Source organism: Vidua macroura, chromosome 5 (genome assembly GCF_024509145.1).
Source record: "Vidua macroura isolate BioBank_ID:100142 chromosome 5, ASM2450914v1, whole genome shotgun sequence".
In the NCBI taxonomy this organism is placed as follows: Eukaryota; Metazoa; Chordata; class Aves; order Passeriformes; family Viduidae; genus Vidua; species Vidua macroura.
Genome location: NC_071575.1, coordinates 23,493,039 through 23,513,806, shown reverse-complemented (window position 1 = coordinate 23,513,806; position 20,768 = coordinate 23,493,039). Strand labels below are relative to the sequence as shown.

General features: G+C 40.9%; 1 protein-coding gene across 1 annotated transcript; it reads left to right on the top strand.

The window, feature by feature from the left end:
• The first annotated feature begins 1,178 nt into the window (after nucleotides 1-1,178).
• Nucleotides 1,179-18,248, top strand: C5H12orf75 (chromosome 5 C12orf75 homolog). Its single transcript, XM_053977967.1, has 6 exons — nucleotides 1,179-1,240; nucleotides 8,268-8,292; nucleotides 13,899-13,934; nucleotides 14,877-14,956; nucleotides 15,744-15,779; nucleotides 17,171-18,248. Exons 1-6 carry the CDS (start codon nucleotides 1,198-1,200, stop codon nucleotides 17,176-17,178), a joined length of 228 nt encoding a protein of 75 aa, XP_053833942.1. The 5' UTR covers nucleotides 1,179-1,197; the 3' UTR covers nucleotides 17,179-18,248.
• Nucleotides 18,249-20,768: the final 2,520 nt, after the last annotated feature.

The window sequence follows — 20,768 nt, the reverse complement described above, 5'->3', positions numbered from 1 at the left end:
AGCCCATGTAGGTGTTCCTTCCTAGGGCAAAATCCATAGGAGACTGGATGTTATTGTCTCTGCTGCTTATGGAGCTGCTTTGTTTTAATGTGTACTTCTTGGGAAACCTGTAAGAGAATTGTGAGGTCTTCCCCCCCCCCCCCCCCCCTTCTCTGAACACACTGCAAGATCAGGCAGCAGCACTTTATATCTGGTCCTTTTCTAGAAGACAATTATCAGTCATGCATATGTGATGCTCATATTGGTGTTTCTGTGACATCCCTAAAACATTTTTCTGAGCCCTTAAGCAAATTTGTTGTAGCAGTAGTATCTATCTGTCTATCTATCTATCTAGAGTATTTGCAGTTGTATCTAAATGTATCCACAGGATTTCAGCTTCCTGCTCATTTGAGGATGGAGGAGGAGTAACCAAGACGTCAAAAATTTAAAGTATTTTACTCCTTTACTTCCTTTGTGGAAGACAGGTTTGGGTTAACAGAAAGTCAAATTCTTCTTGGTAAATTACACAAATGTTGAATGAAAATGATTGCTTGAAGAATTTGTAAACTTATCTTTCATGTTTCTCAGTGCTGCTGATACTACTTGGGGAAAGTGAATCTGAAGCTCTTCTCAACTCAATGGGTCTTCAGTTTCACCATCATGCTTCTTGTAACTAGAGAAATACCCAAACCAGTCATTAAGATTTGCTTAAAATAGTGAACAGGATGTTACTGATAGCAGATATAGGGTTTGCAGCCCGGTCCTATGGTTATGCCGATGTTCCCCTTGGCAAATGAGGGTGTCCCAAAGCTCCGGTGAAACGCGTGAGCCAAGGAGCATCTCCACTGCCCGGGGAGGCTCTGGGCTTGTTGCCTGCGGGTGGGGGTCGTTCGGAGTCCTGCGGGCTTGAGCCTGGACTGAGCCATATCTCCGGCTTTGCAGCTCCAGCCCGTCCGGGCGAGGGAACAGCTCGGGGTGTGGCGCTCCTTGGGGACGAACAGCGGGTGCGGTGAGGTGCCGGGGCCGGGGCCGGGGCCGGGCGGCGGCGCTCGGGGCCGGCGGTTTCCCGGGCGATGGGTGGGGAGAGGAGGAGGAGGAGGAGGAAGAGGAGGAGGAGGGGTCCCCGCGGCTTTATCTCCCACCCGGCTCCGCCCGCCGCCGGCTGTCTCCCGTGACCGCAGCGCACCGGCGGGCGCAGCGCCGGCCAGGGCAGCGCCCATGGGCTGCGGCAACTCCACGGCCGGCGGCGCGGGCGGGCGAGGTAGGGCGGCGGGCCGGGCCGGGCCGGGATGGGCGAGCGGCGGGGCGAGCATCCCCTCCGTGCTGGGCAGCCCTTCGGGACTGCGGGATTGCGGGGGGCGGTGGCGGGCACGCACCCACACCCGGCAGGGATACAGCCCCCGGCTCGGGGGATGCCCGTCCGAGCCGCGGGAATCGCTGCCCGCCCTCTTGCAAGAGCGTATTCCTTTCCCGAGGCTGATCCGCTTGCTCAGGGGAGAGAGGGTGATGTGGCCTGCCGCGGGCACCGGCGGCTTTCTGGTGCCCGCTTGTCGCTAGGATCACCACCTCCGACAGGAACTGCCCAGGGCACGGCGAGCCCAGGCCGGGAGCTGGACATAAGGATCCCGCTGGGGATGTCAGCTCCGTCCTCTTCGCTTCCCTATAAGGCCACAAATGCTACTTCTGAAATTAATTTCTGCCACATCTTCGCCTTTTGCTTGTTGTTCGAGAAGTTGGAGGATATTCCATGATTGAGGCTTTATGTATGTTAATGTGTACTGCTGGCTGGTGCGTCCAGCTGGCTCCCTTATTTGTTCATTGCTATTTTCAAAGCAAGATCTGGGAAGATGGTGCTGTTGTGCTCTTTCTCCCCCCTGCCCCCGCAGAATAGGAAAGTACATGGAAACTGTTAAGTGGACCTTCACCCTGTAATTATAATACGAGCATTTCTCAATCATTTTTCATCCTAGCTGCACTTGGCAAACACTGCCACCTGCTCCAGTACCTTTATCAAGTCTTTCAGATGCACTTGTGAGCTTTCAACTCTTGCAAATATGCAAAATAATGGTTGGAAAACTTAGAATTACTGGGTCCCCATCTCTTACTGTTTTGATTTGACTTGATTTAACCAGAGTATCAGTGGTGCCATGGGTGGTGCTAGTCCTGACTTGATCCTGCCTGTGAGTGTGTGATGCTGCCTTCTCTAGGGTGTACATATGTGTGTGTGCTTGTGGGGAGTGATGCTGGTTTACCTGTTCAACTCTGAACACACTCGGAGGAGAATGTGATTTTGCCATTCCCTACTCGGTTTCTGTTAAATGATTATAATTTAGGATTTAGGTACTATGTCTATCCATCAGAGGCCTCTGTCACCCATAAAGAACACACTGTGTGAATTTGCTTGAACATTCAGTGCTCTTATTAGAGCTGTCCCATTTGCACAGATGAGTTCTCTCCCTTCAGTTGATTCCCACATTGCTGTGACTGGAAGTTCCTTCTGTATGTGACCAGTCTAGCTTCATACCACTGAGGTGATGCTTGTTCACATCTTGTTTCTGTTTGCTGGATAAAAGCACCAGAGAGGTTCAGCCGAGAATGTTGAGTCAATTATTAGTCCATTTGTGGTAGTTTCTAAGTTAATGTTGATTTGACTGCCCTGTGGAACTTGTACCAGGGTACAAATGGGTAAATGTCAAATAGACTAACTCTGACAGCAGTATTATTTTGATCTCAAAGTTTGTTTAAATGTGTCCCTTTGCATTAGAGGTAGTTGTCTTGAACAGGTTTTGGCTTGTAGATACATTAAGTATTTTCACTGATGGTCTGACTTCTTTGATAGTTAAACTTACTTACACGTTATACATAAAATATTTAAACTTGCATTTTTTGGTAAACTTTTGCATGCTTTTTAGAAATATTCCACAGATCTCTAAGGGCTTAGTGCAGGTAAAACCCAACAATGCCACATAAAACCCATCATTAGTATAATGGAATTATTGCTGTTGCACTGATAGACCTCTCCAAATCCAATGCAGCTCTGAAAGGTCCAGTTCACTTCTCATTTTCACCACTGTCAGTCAGGAATTACTCTGTGCAGTCTATGGTCTTAAAATAACAAACAGCTGGTAATAAAAGCAAGATGTCAGATGTCTACTATTTATTTACTTCATTTAACATTCCTTACAAAGTGTGTCTAATAAAAATAAAATTATTTTATAAAGGGGAAGGAGAAGACTTGCCATTTTTATTTGGAATCCTCGAGCTTTTCAGGAAAATGCAAGTCACAATTTTACCAAAAGATGTGAAGACTATGTAAATACAAATAAATTTTGTGGCATGCACAGCATGACTACATTTTTAATGCTAAAGTTATGACTATTCTGTAGTCAGTAATGTCAAAGCTAGAGGTGCATAACATGTAATTAACCTGTAACACTCTGTCATACCATATGACTAAGTATAATATTGTAGCATACTTCACAGAACACATTAAATGTGTTATGCCAATCCCCATTTTCTTACTCTGGTAAAATTCCTGTTGTAGCCTAATTTGATTTTTCCTAAGCAGATGTATATATGGTGATAGTTCAGCTAATGATATTATCTTCTGTTGCATGGCTAGAATGACATCAGAGCTTTCAGCTCTATGGTCTGTGAGATCTAAACTAATAGACATGATCTAGAATAACATTTCAGTCTGTGGTGCAGTACTCCAGAACACCAATATAACTCACAGCATTCAAATGTTCTTTCCAGAGTATCAGTGGCAAAAAGCTCTTCAACTGAGAAATGGCAACTTCAGTTATCCAAGTAAACTGATGTGTATGCATCCTTCTTAAATTACCTAGCTATTTTATGTATTAACTATAGTTATTTTTTGTTTCTCAACTTACTGTTTTCCTTATGTTTTGCTGTCCCATATCCTTTTTTCATGTTATTTCCTAGAGTTTTAGAAGCTCAAAAATAACTCTTCTCTTTCTTCTTTTTTTTTTTTTTTGGTGTCTTTTAAAAATATGCTCTTAAACATTAATTTCCTTTTTTTTTTTCCTGAGTCAAGGCATTTCCCTTCATTCTAATGATTCTTCACTTAAAATTTTTAACTGCCTCCTCCTTTCTGTATCTATTATAGTAGCAATGACAGCATCTTAAATTATGGTACTCTTTGGAGGCTGTCAGTCTAGACTTAATTTAAATATATAGAGAAGCTGTTAGTCTGTGGAAAGCTTCAAGTACAGTCAAGTTATGATGAAGGAGAACTTTCACACCAAGTTTTAACAGATTTATTAACTTCAGGTTTGGTGCAATGCCCAGGAAGTCATTGTGCCATTTTATTGACTGGGTCTAATCTGTGTATGGAACTCCCACCCGATGAGCTGAAGAAATAATCAATGTGAAACAAATTGATGATATTCTATCCTCAGTTACAATGGGAGTATAAATAGAATAAATTCATTGATGTTAGAACGCGTTTCCTTACTGCTGACTGTTGGAGCACTTCAGAAAGGAGCCTGCAGTAGAAAACTCATTCTTAACAATTGCATGTATGTGTGTTTAATTTGGAGGGGTTTTATTTGCTTTTTGTAACAATTTGATGTGCAAGAAAATGTCATAGGGCATTGTTCATTAAAAAACATCAGGAAAATGCTTCATAATCTGATCAAAAGTCAAGTCCTGGCATTTTTTGTATCCATTTTATTCATGTGAGTGGTTGCCTCTCATGCTTTTTATATTTTTCTGAAGCTTTTGCCTCTCACCTTCACTCATGATGCATTTCTCAGCACAGAGGAATATCCTCAGTGGCTATCAATGTCTCTCAACCATCTTTTGCATTAGGCCTGCATTTATTGAAATCCTGCAGTGTTGCCAAGAGAAGCTGCTGTTGTTCTGAAAGAGCAAAACCCCCTCTCACCTAGTGGAAGATGCTTTGGGATAAATTCTTCTTTTTGACTTGTCACTGTTAAAATGCTGTGGGTTTTTTTGAGGGATCACAGCTCCACTGCTCTAGACAGAATGTTTTTTGTCTGTAATCACTGGGGCTCAGAGCAATATGTGGCTGAATAGGACACATTTATTTGCAGGCTGTACTCATTCTTCTCCTTCTGCAACTCTAAAATGCCAAAATGCACCTATGGTCCTACTATGTAAATGGTGTGAGCAGAGAGGTCATTCAGTATTGCCTATTTTTTTATGGATGTGGCTTCATAGCTACTCTTTAATGTCTTGCTGAGGACAGGTTAGAAAAACCAAGCAAACAAGAGCCTATCAAGACAAGGCTTGTAGGGTCAAGTGCTGCCTTTTTTTAGGCCAAGCTCTTATAGTGGGAAAAAATGGACAAACTTTATATATGTGAGCCTTTTCTCAAGTCATTTGTGGAAGCCATCACATCTATGAGAGCACTAAGCCTTGCTGCTATGGAGCAAGATGTAGAGTGTTTGTGGATCAGTAGTAAACAAGATTCTTTGGCTGAACCTCTGGCAGAAGGAACTTGAGCAGCAGTAAAATTGTGTTGCTCACTAAATGTGCAAGAATTAGACAAATATGTCAGTGAAGTAACAGGGTGAGGGTGAATGGATTGGACTTTACAAATAAACACGTCTGTATGAACTGAGATGTTTTTGATTCCTTGGGAAATAATATCTATGTGTAAGGAAGTTCAGGCTCCCTAATGAACAAAAAGTTTGAAGTTTTTACAGAGATTTTTTTATAGTACACCTAGCGAAAATGATGTTCATTTGCAAGCTCAGAACTCTTGAAGGAAGAAAACTCCTTTGTTAACTGGAAACACTCTCAGATCTATTGTCAGGTCTTAGTGGTACTTGAATGAATTTGAACCAAACACTTGTTTCACTTTTGCTAGTGAAAATGAGAAATAGCCCCCTGGAAATTAATGGAATCCCATCAATGAAAGTGAGGACAAACTGGTTTGCTGTGCTTATAAAAAAGTAGAAAACATTGTATTTCTTTTTATATGTATTTTTAAATTTATTGTAAAAGTAAAACTGATCTCTTAAAAAGTGGATTTCTTTTTATCATACTCAGTTCTCAAAGTTTTTGTGTGAAATACATTTCAAAACACTGCAGTGATTTTTCAGCAGTGTACCCTTGCTAATATTCCAAGAAAACAAGTGCTGCCATGTGTGAACATTAGTGGCATATTTCCAAACACAGGTTTCTATAGCTCTACACAAAGCCTGGGCTGATGGGTTTGAGTGACATCTCCCATCTCCAGAGTGAGGATGTACCATAATGCATTGAAGACAGGCATGGCACTGAACATGGACATGGCACTGAAGTGCACCAGTAATTGACTGGAACTTGATTATCACCTCTGGGGAGTGTAGCAGTGCTGTAGGCACACAGTTCCTCTCCCTCGGCTTGAGCTTTCAGTTTGTGTATTAAACACTGTACTTTTGCTGTACTTCCTGCAAGCAAGACACATTTTTCAGGTGGGCATCCAAGGTGCTTAGACTCAGAAGAGTCTTGGCAAAGGCCTCAAAAAGGGCCATGAACTTTTTTAGAGAAACTGATTTTGATTGCAGAGAATTTAGACTAAAAAATAAAGTCGTGGGCCTCATGCAGAACAGGCACAGCAAAGGAGTAGTTTCTTCTGGAAAAAATTAAAAATCCTGCTAGTTCCAGTTAGGCTTTTCAAAACACATTTTCTGAAGTGTTGCCGATGCCTGGGCTCTCTCTAGGGGTACAAGGGGGTGCCCTGAAGGCTCATAGCTGAGCTGACTAGATGAACTGGCCTTGGTGGCAGAAAATGTCTCCCTACATTGACAGAGACTGAGCTCTCACAGCAATGCCAGCCTTCCACCTGGACACAATTAATCTGAGAGGTTCACATGTAGTGCTTCACAGATGTGCCCTCAAAGCTGAAAAGTCTCAGAGGGCTCCCTGGTGGAGTAGGGTTTTAAAGCAAGGGCCTGAGCTTATTGTGAGCAGAGATACTCCCTCCAACTTTAGGCTTTTTTCTGATACGTAGCCATACTGAGATTTTGCTGACTCTGGAAGCAAGACTAACAGAAGAAATGTGTACAGTCTCATATGAGTCTAGTCTGTGTTGCTGCTGGGAAAAGGAGGGATAGTCAGGTCAGAAGAAATGAGAATGACATTGTGTTCAGGAATTAGCTGTAAAGGGTGATGTTTTCTGCCATTCAAGCAATCCATTCAGAAAGCCTTGCATGTCTATTTCTTCCTCTTGTTTAAAATAAGAATGCAAAAGGCATATTCTTACATATCAAAGGGAGATGAAAGGTATTTGCTATTTATATATATATTTTTGGCAGCAGAAAAAATAAAAGTTTTCCAAAAAATGAAATACTATGGGAGAAAAAAACCACAACCTACCTCCAAACTCAAAAAATCTCTGGGATTGGCTACTTCCGTTTCTTCAGAGTGAGCTCAGATCACCTTTTCCAGCTAAGTGCTAAGAGGAAAGAAGAAGTGAAAGGTTTTTCTAATGTCTGCCCTAACTTCTGTAATTAATAGAATGGATAATTTACTGGTTACTCAGCTGAATTATATACTAGCAAGAGCAACAAAACATTAGTAACTTGGGAGGAACAAGAAAGAGTTTGTACTTGGGTAAATGTTTGTCTCCCAGCAAGAAACATTTGAGTCACCAAAACAAAAAAGTCAAAAAGTCAGTCACTTATATCAGGCAGCCAGGTGGCAGCTTTTGTGTCTTTGTTTTTTTGTTAAATAGCAAGATGAATTAAGGGGTGGTTGATCTCGTTAGGTGACTGGGGCTTTGGATGGGTTGTGTTCCAGTGTTTATATTAGTTTTGTCTAGTAATTTTATAAAACTTTGTTTATCTGGCAGGAAGAACGAGGTAGCATTTTACACACTTGGTGCCAGCTCTACAACTGCATCAAATGGCAGAATAATCAGGCATTTGGGAGTAACTACCTGGTTAATTGTGCCAACTTTGTGGCAGACAAAACCACCAGAGTTCTGAGCAAATGGAAGCATATAAAAGTCAGAAAGATTATTTTTTTTCTTATGTTGCTCCCATCTTGAGTGACTGCACCTGGGCACTGGTCCACAGCAGCATCATTTTCATACACTGAGAGTCTGGCCCAGATGTGATATATTTAAGAGATTATGTGGATAGTCATTAAAGATAAACTGGACAATCATGAGAAATGTGTTCTCTTACAGTAGCAATTTTTTGTTGCTATTTCTATGTTGCTTAGGACAGAAAGACAGAAAAACAATTAGTGCACTGTTGGTTTAGAGGATTATGCCATTACCTGGTAAACATGCTTTGGTTTTTTTTTCCTAGGTGCTACAGGGAGTACTAAAGATGTGTAAGTACTTACTCTACTCTAATTTTTAAAATATATAACCCTGGACATATTTTCAGTCATAATAGCCTTATACTAGATTTAGTCATACGTGATTCATCTGGATCCTAACATATAATCAACACAACCAGATGTTTACTGTCTTTAGTGACAGCTTTCATCTCCACAAAACAACTCCTGGTCTTGTTTACTTTTCTACAGATTTCTTTACTTGTTATTTCTCTAACAGAAATTTCTTTTCTCTGCTTCTGTTGAGACAGTTGTCTAGCAGAGCTGGTTATGTTACCTCAGACTGCTCTTCCCCAACATGTGCCAGTGCACCTTTTTCCAGAGGCCATATAATAGTATGAAGCCAGCACATAAATTTCCACCATGCCCAGTGAGAGATTTAGAATGCTACTGAGACAAATTTCCCCTCTTTGCATGAGACCCACTAACTCATCCAACCTCCTTTTCAAAGTGCCCACCTTCTCTAGGTATTCTCTGCATTAAAGACAGTCTCTATTCGTTTGACACAGGGTAGCAGAGGGCAGCCCTACCCATCCTGTTTTTCTCTAAATGTGCAAGGTCTTTTTTTAGGGCTATTCTTACTTGCTGATACAGGAATGCACAGCAACAGCTTTATTCAGCCATAAGTGTATTTTTCTAGCAAAGAAAACCATAAAGAACTCCTCCCAAGGTCTTGCCTTCTCCTATTTCATGTGACTGGTATTTGCCACTAGAGTCTGTGACTGAGGGACCTGGGAAAGATTGTTATGTTATGCAATAGGAACATCCTTCGGTTTTATTTACTTCACATAGAATAACTCCTCTAATTAGATGGAGGAATCCTGGTGTAGAAATGAGGGTAGTCAAGTCAGATAAACAAGTGGAGGGAAGAGCTTAACAACAGGCTTGTCCTTGCTATTACAGAGGTAGGACAAGAGAACTAACAACAGGTGTCACTTGGCTGATCAACACTGTTGCCACAGATACTCTTAAGATCTGTGTTACCTCTGAAGTCTGTTTTTTGGTCTTGCAGTGTCAGACAATAAATAAATTACAAAAGGCAATCTTATAAGCAACCTCTTCTTGATGCAGCCTGCAGCATCACTGCCCTCAGTACTTCTGTATTTACAAACCCACTGGTTTAATTTACAGCAGGGTCTTATTTATTGTTCAGTTTAGATGATTCAAGGACTGACTTGGAAATGCATCTTTCTTTTTGCTCATCAGTAAATCACATGCACTGTTGAATTATGAATGTTGTAGGCATGTTCCTGTGCTTAAAGGTATGGGGATGTGTAGAACTGTGTCTTTGTTTAGAATTGTGTTTAACTGTGTGTAAGCATTTTTAGAGCCTGGCTGCAGGAGTTAAAATGGGAACATTCTACTTATCAGTGTGAGTTCATCTGTCATGTTTCAAAATAGTATTGAGATAACTTAGAAAAAAAATTAATTACTAGTGCAGTCTTCAACAAAGTGAAAGGGTCAATCCTGGAGCTATTACTCATTCAGATTAAGGATAGTGGAGCCAGCCAAACCACCCATATGAGTAATAGCATGGTTGAAACTTCTCATCAGATGTTAGAAACACACACCTACTAATGAGGAATGGTAGTGATGCCCCAAAAGCCCTAATCAGGCATTCTAATGCTTAACATTAGATTTTTATGAAGGAAGTAAGCTATCAGAAAAAATATTTTCATTGTTTATAGAAATGAACAAAGCAGATTCATATTAACTAATATTATAGATTCACAAAAGCTTTTTACACCTTTTTACTTTCATCAGCTAAATCCTCTCTTTAAATAACCCTCTTATTTTTTTCTTTTGCTGTCAAATTTCAGTCATATCAGTTCTGATCCAGAAAAGCATTTAGGTTTGTCCATCCTTATATGCATGCTTTTTGATACCAAATCTGGTTATTCTAACTTGAGGTTTCTCATTTCTTGACTGTGACTCATTGCCAAAGTACCATGTCTCCTGGAGTGAGCAGCCAGACGGAAGGGGAGAGGGCTGGATCCTGCTCTGAGCCCTCCTGGGTGACTGTGTGGAAGCTGCTTTGCCCTCTGGGCCTGGAGTTTCTCCACCAATAAGATAGGGGTGGTGATATGATCTTCCTCTGAAAGGGCTCTTCGTCTCTGAGTGCTGTGTGGTGAGAAGGACACATGCTCTGAGAACATGTCTGCCCTCTGTGCTCCAACCCAGAATCTGCCAGCCAGCAGCCATGCTCCTGCCCCACTAATAAAGAAACATTCATCACTGCTAATTGGGAAGGCCTAGCTGTAGGAGAAGTTAAGGATATGCTAGAAAGTAATGCAATGCTTGGGGTATTCAGTGCGTGGTTAAGTCTGGGGGAGGATTACAGTAGGAAGGAAAGGACACAACAGTTGGAGCCTGTTTCAAAATATTGAGAGGAAATGCATATGCAGGAAATACAAATGAAAGGCCCTTGTTCCCAAGAAACACCAAGAATCTGAGGAGTAGCTATCTGTCACTTGTTCAAAGTTCAATGAATCATTTCTGGACTACTGAGCACAGCTAGAAAGAGTCTCTATAATGCTCGGCACAAAGAGAGTCATAAAAGCTGAGGTAAGAAAAATGTGGATGGAAAGAATTAGTGTGAATGCCTGTCATCTTGACACTTAAAATATGTGAGAAATGGCAGCTTCTTTTACCATCAAATGGACATAGGACTGATGGATGTAAAAGCTGACAGATGAACAAAGTGTGTTTTTCAGACTTTGGGTGACAGGAAGACTCTTGGGACAGATGAAACCTTACCAAAAGAAACAGTTATTCAGCTGTAAATAGAATGCCATTTTGTGGATTTGCTGTTAAATCTGCCCATTGGCTCCAGGACTCTGCCCATGCTACCTGCTGAAAACCGTGCTCTCGGTTCCTCTGTGGATGTCAACAGCATCTGAGGCAGCGACACAGCAGCCGGTCAGCACAAAGCTCCTTGGACTGTTAAGTTCCTTTTGCTGTCTATTCCTGATGCAGAAAAGCTTATCCTAGCTTGCTGTCCCTGGAGGACTGCTGGACTCCTGTGTCTGTGAGTCCAGGAGATGTGGCAATGGGAGCACTGCCAAAACCAAAGGAGCTTCTCTCCAGTCTCCCTCTCACGTGGCTGAGCGTTGCTGTTGTGGCTTTGCTCCCTGGAGCCACCCGTGTTCACCCAGCCTGGGCACAGAAGCAGCCCCTGCCTCAGTGGCTCAGCAGACACTAAACATGCAAAATTAGTGGGCACCTTGCAAAAGGGGGTCTTGAGCCATCGTGTGAGAAGGCAAGAGGTGTGTGAATATGTGTAGTAAATAAACTGGGGCAGCCTTCCTTCCTGAGCCCCCAGAGAGGTGTGTAAAATAGCTTATTCCTTAAGTGCCATCACCCAAATTTTTCTTTCTTTTCCTTCTCACACTTCCATGTTACTCCTATCTCTGCTCACTCCCTCTTTTCTGGCAGGGCTACAAGTTTGCCCCCAATCATTGCCCAACCAAGAGCTGTCATCTGTACAATCACAGATTATTTTTGCTATCATACATTTGAAGAAAAAGGTATCGCAAAATTACTACTTTGATTTATAGCTAGTAAGAGGAAAGGAAGAAAGTGAAATGTTTAAAAACCCTCTTGTCTGCTTAATCATAGACCTGGATAATTTGTTTTGGTGAGAGAATTACAGTAATGGTCTGTGATGCCACATTACAAAACATTTCTGGAACAGAAGAAAATGGCCCTGTTTCCTACCAGTATATTTTTCTTTTTTTTTTTTTTTTTAAACCCCTTGACATTAATTTCCTGTTGGACGATATTGATTATTATTCTTACAACTCCATGTCAGAGGCTTCAAGCTGTGCATGAAGTTGTTGGTGCTTTTAAAGGACTCTTTTCTCTGGAGAATGGTTAATCTGGATTATAGAAAATGTTCCAAATTGAGAAAATCAATCCTGTGACACATTTGGTTGGTTCAACAGAAATGACTGTGATCTTTTGGGACCCTAAGTTCCTTTCTTAAAGTAGAATTTTATTTTTTTCCATAAAAATTCATCCTTATTTCCACACACTGATATACACAGGCTTTCCATTTTCTTCAGGAGAAACTGGCCCACACTAGGACAGAGCAGCTTCACAGTCCTCAAGAAAAAATGTCTCTGCATTCTCTGGCAGTGTGTGTGAGGACTGTAAGATGATTTAGGTGACTACACGGGGTCACAGGAGGTGGGAAATGCCTTCTGAAATGTCTTTAGTTCCTTCAGGAAGGGATGGCAGGAGAGCCAGGGAATAAGGAGTTTTATTTATTGATCAGTCTTTCTTGAGTGGTAAGACATAGACAAAGACAGCAGAGACAAGGAGTGCTATGCCCTGAATAAATATAATTTAACAAAATTGCAGAATAATGATAAGATTTACTCCAAGCCTCAACTATTAAAAGGACCTGTGTACTCTTACCCACTGTAGTGATGCAGAAAGGATAGTTGGTAATGTTCTGCCCCTTAGGAAGATGGCAGATGTCAGAAAATTTCCAAGCTGTAGCAGTATTTTTAAGGCATTTGCTCTCCTCCTAGGAGGTTTAAAGGCATTTTCTTGCACTTAAGACTGCATCTTGCTATCAGCCCTCTGCTCTTCAGGGCAAAATCCCATTGGCTTCAGGGTCCTGTAAGGTCATAGAGCCCCAACAATTAAACAGCAGGCACATCAAACTTTTAGAATAAATAAATTGGTTGCAGACACAGCTAAAGTGCAGCTGCTGCCCCAGCATCCATACCCAGTCATGGAAGTAGAGCTCAGAATCTGAATATTTAAACAAAGGTGAGTGAGTGATTTGTGTAATGACTGATGTTAGGACACAGACTGAGACTGCAGCACAGGCATTGCACACTGAAGGAGTAAGAATACGTTATTTAAATTTTTTGTATTGCATTTCCCTTCCCATCAGTGCTGGTTACTTTAACCCCTGCTCCCATTCAGCTACACAGAACAGTACATAACTGGGAGGAAACAAACCTCAGTGACCCTATTGATTTACAGACTGACGTGTGATTTTACCCTAAATTTAAAGGAGAAGTAATTGCCCATTTATATTGGATTAATAACAGCATTTGGTTTGCAAACAACTGAATTCAGGACTTGCAGTGCCTCATTTTATAGAGAGGCCCTGTAACAGCTTCTGGCTTCTGTAATAGCTGCTGTGAAAGTTTCTCTCTCTTCATCCTCACTCACATGCCAGCACAGACACCCAGTCCCTTTCTTTCCTCTTTTAGGGGAATAGCAGTCCAGGCTTGTGGACATGCAGAGCCTTAATGTTCCTTTTATGTGGGGGTAGTGTGGGGACTCACTCAGGAATAGTGTTAATTCATGTGTTTCTGCTCCCAAATCTACTTTCAGATCTCACTGGTGGGGGTCATGAAAAGTAAGCTACATCTTTTCTCAATCCTTAATTTCTTCTGTACCTTATATTGGAAAATTGTCCCTTTTTTATACCTGTGTGAGTACTTTGTTGAATGGTGGATGTCCTGAATTAAACTGGGGTCAGTAGTAGTTCTTTCCTTGCTTCTGAATTTACCCAGATGGTCATGGAGCGCCTGAAAGAAACAATCTGCTAACATGCTTTGTATCTTTTGATGTTGCAGAGCAGAAGAATCCATATCAGATGATGACAAAAGGAGGTAGGTGCTCTGCTCAGCCAGGGTTAGCATTTTTTTGCAATGGGCTGCAGTGAGTTCTGCCACCGGTTCCACATCCTTCCTTCGCTCCTCCTAACTCCTAGCAACACCAACAAAGCAGAGGAGAAACGAAAAGAGAGGAGGAAATCTCACACAGAGTGAGGTATTGATGAGTCCACCCAGCCTATTATTGAGCTGGGGAGGTGGGAACTTTGTGGCAAAAAGAGCACATTATCTCGCAGCTGTAGGTGCTGTGCTCGATAAGGGCTGTTGGCCTCTGCCTTCACACCGGCACTGCCACAGAAGGTGCCATTAGCACTTGTGGGAGATCTCTGCTGGGCTGGAGGTTGAAGGAAGTTTGAGTCTGTAATCAAGCAAATTAGAAATTGGCTCAGAACCCCAGGCGCTGGAGGAGGTATGATCAATTCAGCACCTAACAGGGCAGAGCAGTGTAAAGGGAGTCTCTGCAGGTAACTCCAGGCACAGTAGAGGCTTGAAGGACCCAGTTTTTTACCTCCCTTCATCTGTCCCTGCTTTTCATACAGGCTCTTTGGAGGTAGAAAGTATCCTCTGCAAGTCCGTGAAGGGGAGAGGGTTGGGCTGTGAAAGTACCTAAGACACTTGTGCTCCTTTTTGCTAGCAGTTTTCTCCAAGTGTGACCCTAAGCAGGGACAGGCAGGTTGCATTTATTAATGAGGTCAAAGTGCTATTTAACTGATGTGCATTGTTTGAAGTGTGGTGCTTTGGTCAAACATCAGTGTCAGATTAGCTCTGTCCTCAGCTGGATATACTCAGAAGAAGCTGGGCAGGTGGGCTTTATTACTGTCACAAGAGAGCTGGGATCTCATGATAAACATCAGGAACTTGAGTGAAAAAAACAGCTCCTTTCACAGGGAGAAGTGTCCCAGCTGAGCTCTGATGCGCCTGTACTTGTTTCTCCACCAGGAACTACGGCGGGGTGTACGTGGGCCTGCCGTCGGACGCGGCTGCCATGGCTCCCAGTCAGACAAAAGCTGCACCCAAAGGTACTGGCAGGTTGTGGATTTACTTTCTTCTGCTTTACGGGGAACATTTCATCTAGTAGGATGTATGTCCTTTAAAAATCAATTATTATTTCAGACAGTCTGGCTAGCCTTGAAGCCTCTTAAGGCTGTGGGACTATTTACACTTGTCAAAGGGATTGTTCCCATTTATTTAAAATTTAACACGCTTTTGCAGAAGGATCCTAGAGCAGGTACTGACAGTGTAGGTACATGGTCTTCTGAACATATTCTCCACTCTCTGAGTGCTCTGTGAACTGAAAGGAAAGAAAACAAAACCCTGTTAAGACTAAGAGGCTGTGATAGATGCACTTACAGGGCCCTGGTGCTATTTTTAGTTTTGAAGGTATTTACTTGCATTGTGGTAAATTCCAGTAATAACAGTAAGTGCTTGCTTTCAGGTTTATTTCTGTTCTTAAATGAAACCCAGCAGAAACTATTTCTTTTCCATGTTATATTTTTGAGCAGTGGGAAAAAGCATTAGATTTATAGCTATGCCTTTAATTGACAAGTCACAAACATGTAATTACAAAATAATGTAATGTTCTTTTGATTTAGCTCAAAAAAATGCTGCTGTCACATATGTACAGCACGGAGTTTAATCACTGACTGGTGCTTCCAAAATTTGCTGTAAAACAAGAAAATGAGAAACAGTAACACTTTCAACCAAAATAAAAGTAGCAAGCAAAATAAAAGTACTAACTTAGTCGCATGTTTTTGGTTTCTTTTTTCAAGACTTTAACCATCTCTTTCATTTTCTAATTAAGATTAGAAGGAAATAAAGACATCAAGATGCAAACAGCCCGAGGTACAGTATGTTTTGATTAACTTTATGTGCTTGGCATGCATTTGTTGAACAGAACAAGGTAGCAATGCTCCCTGTGATGCTCTAAGTTGGTCTGAGAACCACCAAGTTACATCTCCAGCTGCATCATAACTTCTAAACTGGACCAGGGACCACTTCTCAGTGGGTGCAGATATAAATTAGGCAGTAGTAAAGTTGTCTTCTTGGGGAGAATTGAGAAGCAAAGAAACTCTGTATTAGCTCATTTGGGAGCAAATAAAAGTCAAATGTCCTTAGTGGTATTCAGACCTCCCACAAGAGGTGAGGTACATCAGCAGTGCTTAGATCAGCATCTGCAGAGACAAAGATTTTTCCAGGAATGAGGATTTTGCAGTTGGAAAACATCTCCTTTTTTGGAAAGACCTTGAGGACCATGGTGTGTCACCCACTAAGTAATGTATTGGAGCTTTCCCCTTGCTATGGAAGTATCTGTGGGGGCTTCATTTTCCAACAGCTATAATAGGATATTGAAGCTTTATAGGCTCTATTCCTGAGTGAAGAATTTTGACTAAGTTTCAAAAAATGCTTTATAAGTTCATATCTGCAGAAAAAAATAAAAACAAACCAAATTTCCATTCAGTACTTGAACTAAATAAACATTGACAAATCTTGATAGGAAACTGTTTTGATGTCTAACCAGTGGGGAACTGAAAATTATTAAGCTGCCAACAATTTCCATAAGAAGCAGAGTCCTTTCCTAATTTAGGTGAAGAGCCAGAAACAGTTTTGACTGGTCTGAGTGCTGGATGCAGGCTTTGTAGAGCAGAACACATATAATAAGTGTCTTTATTACATGAGTGCTTAAAGCTCCAGAACTTTTCTAAGAGCAATCTTAAACAGGGAGAACTTCAGGAGGTCTTCACAGCTAATTTCAGTAACCTGGCTGAGATGTCTAAGCTAGAAACACCATCACCCTTGACCAGGCCACGGCTCAAGCACCATCTTGAGATTGCAGCTTTCCATCTGTGGTTTATGAACAGAGTCTGAGTTACTTAGGTCCTTGTCTAGGTGCTTTAGTTGAATGCCTGAGGCTGGATAGAATAAATCACTTGACTTTTTTTTTTTTTTTTTTTTGCTATTTAAAATAGCTGAAAGTGTGTTTTGCCTTCATTCATGCAAGATCAGAGCTTAGCTGCTGACTCAAGTCTTACACAGAAGAGCAGCTTCAAATCTGCAAAGGGTCCTCTGAGTTCCACAAGTTTATGTGCGTGTGTGTCTGCAGTTCATGGACTACAAATCTCTCAGCTTCTAGTGATGACCTAGCTCTCCAGTTATGTATTGAATGTTCCTGTATTGCTTTTTCACTATTGCTTTACCAGTCTACCTAAATCTGTTCCTTTTTTTTCTTTGAACAGTCTACTAAGACCAGTTGCCAGTGCTTTGGAGAGAGCTGTCCTTGTGCTGAAGATTTTGATATTTACACAGCCTTCTGGAGTGCAAGAGAGATCAGAGCACCAAAAAATCCAAACTGTTGCAAGTTCCAGCTACGGGTAAAGCTTAAAGTACAGCGTTCAATCTGTTTCCTATGATAGTTGCATTATGGAAACCTCCTGCTGTTCTCCAGTGAAAGATGAAACATGGTGGATGTTTCTGCACAAGAGCTAACTTTGATGATCTGCAACTTATTTCTCTGTGGCCATATTGCAGATTCCATCAGCTATCAGCTATGCTTCGTATATTTCCTCCAACAAGTTTGATAGATTTTATATAGAAAACCATCACCACTGTCCACTCAATAGTTTCTATGGTAGGTTCCTGTAAATTAATTGTTCTTTTACTTCAGAGTAATATATTTGACAAGTTTGCATCTTTTTGGGAATATTGCAAATTTTAATATTTTTGCTGTGAAATATTAAGAATAGTATGAAACAAGCTTAAGACCATAAGGTTCTTTATAATTATTGCTGTCCCTTTTATACCATGAGACAAATATTAGTGTTTAATTTTCACCTTGTAAAAAGATATTGCTCAAGGAAATTGATTTGAATAAGAAGGATATACTTCATTGTATTATTTACATGTTTGTTTATATTTTACTTTAGCTATATCTCTTTTATAAAGCATTACATGTAAAAAAATACTAACAAAATAAACGATCATGTGTTCCATTCCATGTAATAATAATATGTCCTTGCATAAGGATAAAGTGATAGTATTTTCAGAGATAGTGGGACTAAACTCCAGTGCTGCATCCTCCTGAGCTGTAGAGGATTTTTGATCGCTATTAGAGTTTTGTATTCCTGTCTCATCTGTAAGCATCTCAGTATGGCAAATTGAAACAGAATGAGTGTTATTACTACTTTACCAAATTGTTCAGGTTTTAAAATTCATTAACAGCAATTGTAAGTTTCACATAGAACATAAAACAGATTGTACATTTACAGATGGCTGAATGAGTATTTAAACTATTAAAGCCTTTTGCATTATTCTTTAGTCAAACTCTTTTTAATGGGACTTGATACACCATACACTTTAAATAATCAAATAAACAACAACAAAAAAAAAAAAGCCCCAATCTGCACCATGTTAATATATTACTGTATATTAATGACCATTTTTAAAATCAAAAGAAAACAGCAAACCAGAAAATTTGGACCTGAAGAAATAAGCTGCTGTGAATTCCTGCCCTTTTCACTGATACCTGTTACTACCAATGAACTACCATTGACTGATTTCCAGTAACTTGCAGCTTTCACTTTTATATAGTGGTAGTTTGATGTGAGGCTTGCAAAAAGAGATATTTAAAAGTATTCCTTGCTTGTCCTCTTTTAATTATTTGTGACATTATTTATTACTATTCTCTAGAAATCTGCTACTTGAGTTATCAATGATTTCAGGCTTCCAGCTCCTCAAGACAAACACGCATCTCATTCTTGACCATCGACCTGAAACCAAGATGAAAAAGCTTGAAGATTAAGATGTGGTGTTAAAATATCTCTCAGTATGAATGAAAGTCTGTAGATTATTATATCTGCAGAGTCTTGTTCTCGCAAGCCAGACTGGTGAGGACTCAAGCAGCCCTGGGTGATAAACATGCAGGCTTTTCTCCTACCTGCTTACTATAGCATGAGGGTGTAGTTTCCACTTCCCATGTTCCACAAATGGCCAAAATGGTTTGCATAGCACAAGTTTATTTAGTACAGAGCAATTAGACCCATGCCTGACCTGATCATGATTGTCTTTCCCAAAGCAGAAAAAGCACTAGTCATCCTAGGCTACATCAAGGTTCCGCTTGTGCTCAAAAAGCCAACAGCAGATGCCAGTAATCAACCTGGTTGTTTATCCACTTCTATCATTCATTTGCTGGGAAGAATCATCAAAAAGATGGACAGGGCTAAACTAGAACATCACTTGTTCTGCTACTGACATCTGAAGCCCCACGTGTGGGCAGAGGGAGGAAAAAGGTGATTGCTGATGAACAGCTCCTCGCAGCCGGTGGTGGGACAGTTGCAAAGGGTACTTTCTTTGGTTCACATCATTGCTTGTTTTTCCTGTGCAGAGCTACAGAGAAGCTTGGAGCACTTTGCAGAATTGGTCTTTTAATGTTTCATCCTCTGAATGTGTGGGAGGTATAGTGGTTTCTTAATATTTTTGTTCCTCTGCATCATTTAATCTCAAAAGTTTACTGACCAACTGACAAATGTGCAGCATCACAGACTGGAACCTCTAAAATAGACATACATTCATTTATGCTATACAGGCCTGTGCCATCAAACTAAAGAGCTAGCACCATGCCCTTGTCTTCAATTTGCAGATTCTTGTCTTTTTTTTCCCCAAAGATCCATGAATCTAGAAACTGTGTGACAGGCTGCTGTATTCTGTCCTGGCCAAATTCCACTTAAGGAACTGATTTTCTGCTCATGAAAAGTCCTCTATGGTAAGCAGCCTTTGTTAATAAAAGCACATGTCATTTCATGGAGAAATGAATGTATCTGCTCTTTCAAAACTTACAATCTATGAATATTTCTGTTAGGAGAAGGAACAGAAAAGAAACCCTATATGCCAGCTGCCAGCTGTGCATGTGACGGCATCCTTGGAGAATATTTAGGCACTCAAATGACGGTTCAATGGGAGAACTGAGAACAGAACACAAGGAGCCATTGAATGACAGAGTTATTATTAATGAATATACTTTAGTTTTATCAAAACATCTTGCATTACCATTTGTGAAAAATAAACATCTAAATGTTGAGGCTGTAAATACCATTTTCCTTGCAGTGGTTACTGTTTCTCCAGCCAGAGTGAGGAGCCAGTGGAAATAATTCAGCAAAGAGTTGATTTGGGCTTTATAATCTCAGAATCTCTGATCTGAAATTCTGTGGCAGCCCAGAAATATTATGCTTGAATTTGTGAACGCTGAAAAATTCTGGAGTAGGAAAGCCTAAGATTGAAACTACAGTTTGTGACCAGCTGAAAAACACTCAAAATACGTTACATTGCAAATTTTGGTCTCATGCAAACTACTTCACCTCAAAGACAGCTTCTCTTTTGAATTATGCTAATGAGACAATGCATTTATTTTTGCTTTCTACTTAATGCAGGAGCTTTGTTGTAAGGGCTCAACTTCTCAGTTTCTGAGTAGTCCAGACAGAAATACGGCCTGTCTTTTATGTGCTATACACATCCTAGTGTAGTTCAGGTGATGTGACAACTCTAAGCCTCTGTGTTGCTCAAGGGTTAAATCTTGTCACTAAGAGAGTTGCAGAAGACCTGGTAAAAGCCAGTGTGAGCTCAGTTAGAACTTCATTCACTAGAAATTAAATCCTTTCCTAGCAAAGAGTCCACACGCGGCTGAAGCTGCAGAAAATCATAAAGGTGAAATTTGTCTCTAATGAAGACAAAGTACTAATTTACTTGTTTTCATCCTGCATGTCTGGCAGAGGAGACTCTGCTGTATGGGACTATGGTTGAAATGGCATCACTATTCCCTGTCACCCACACAAGTCTAGCAAC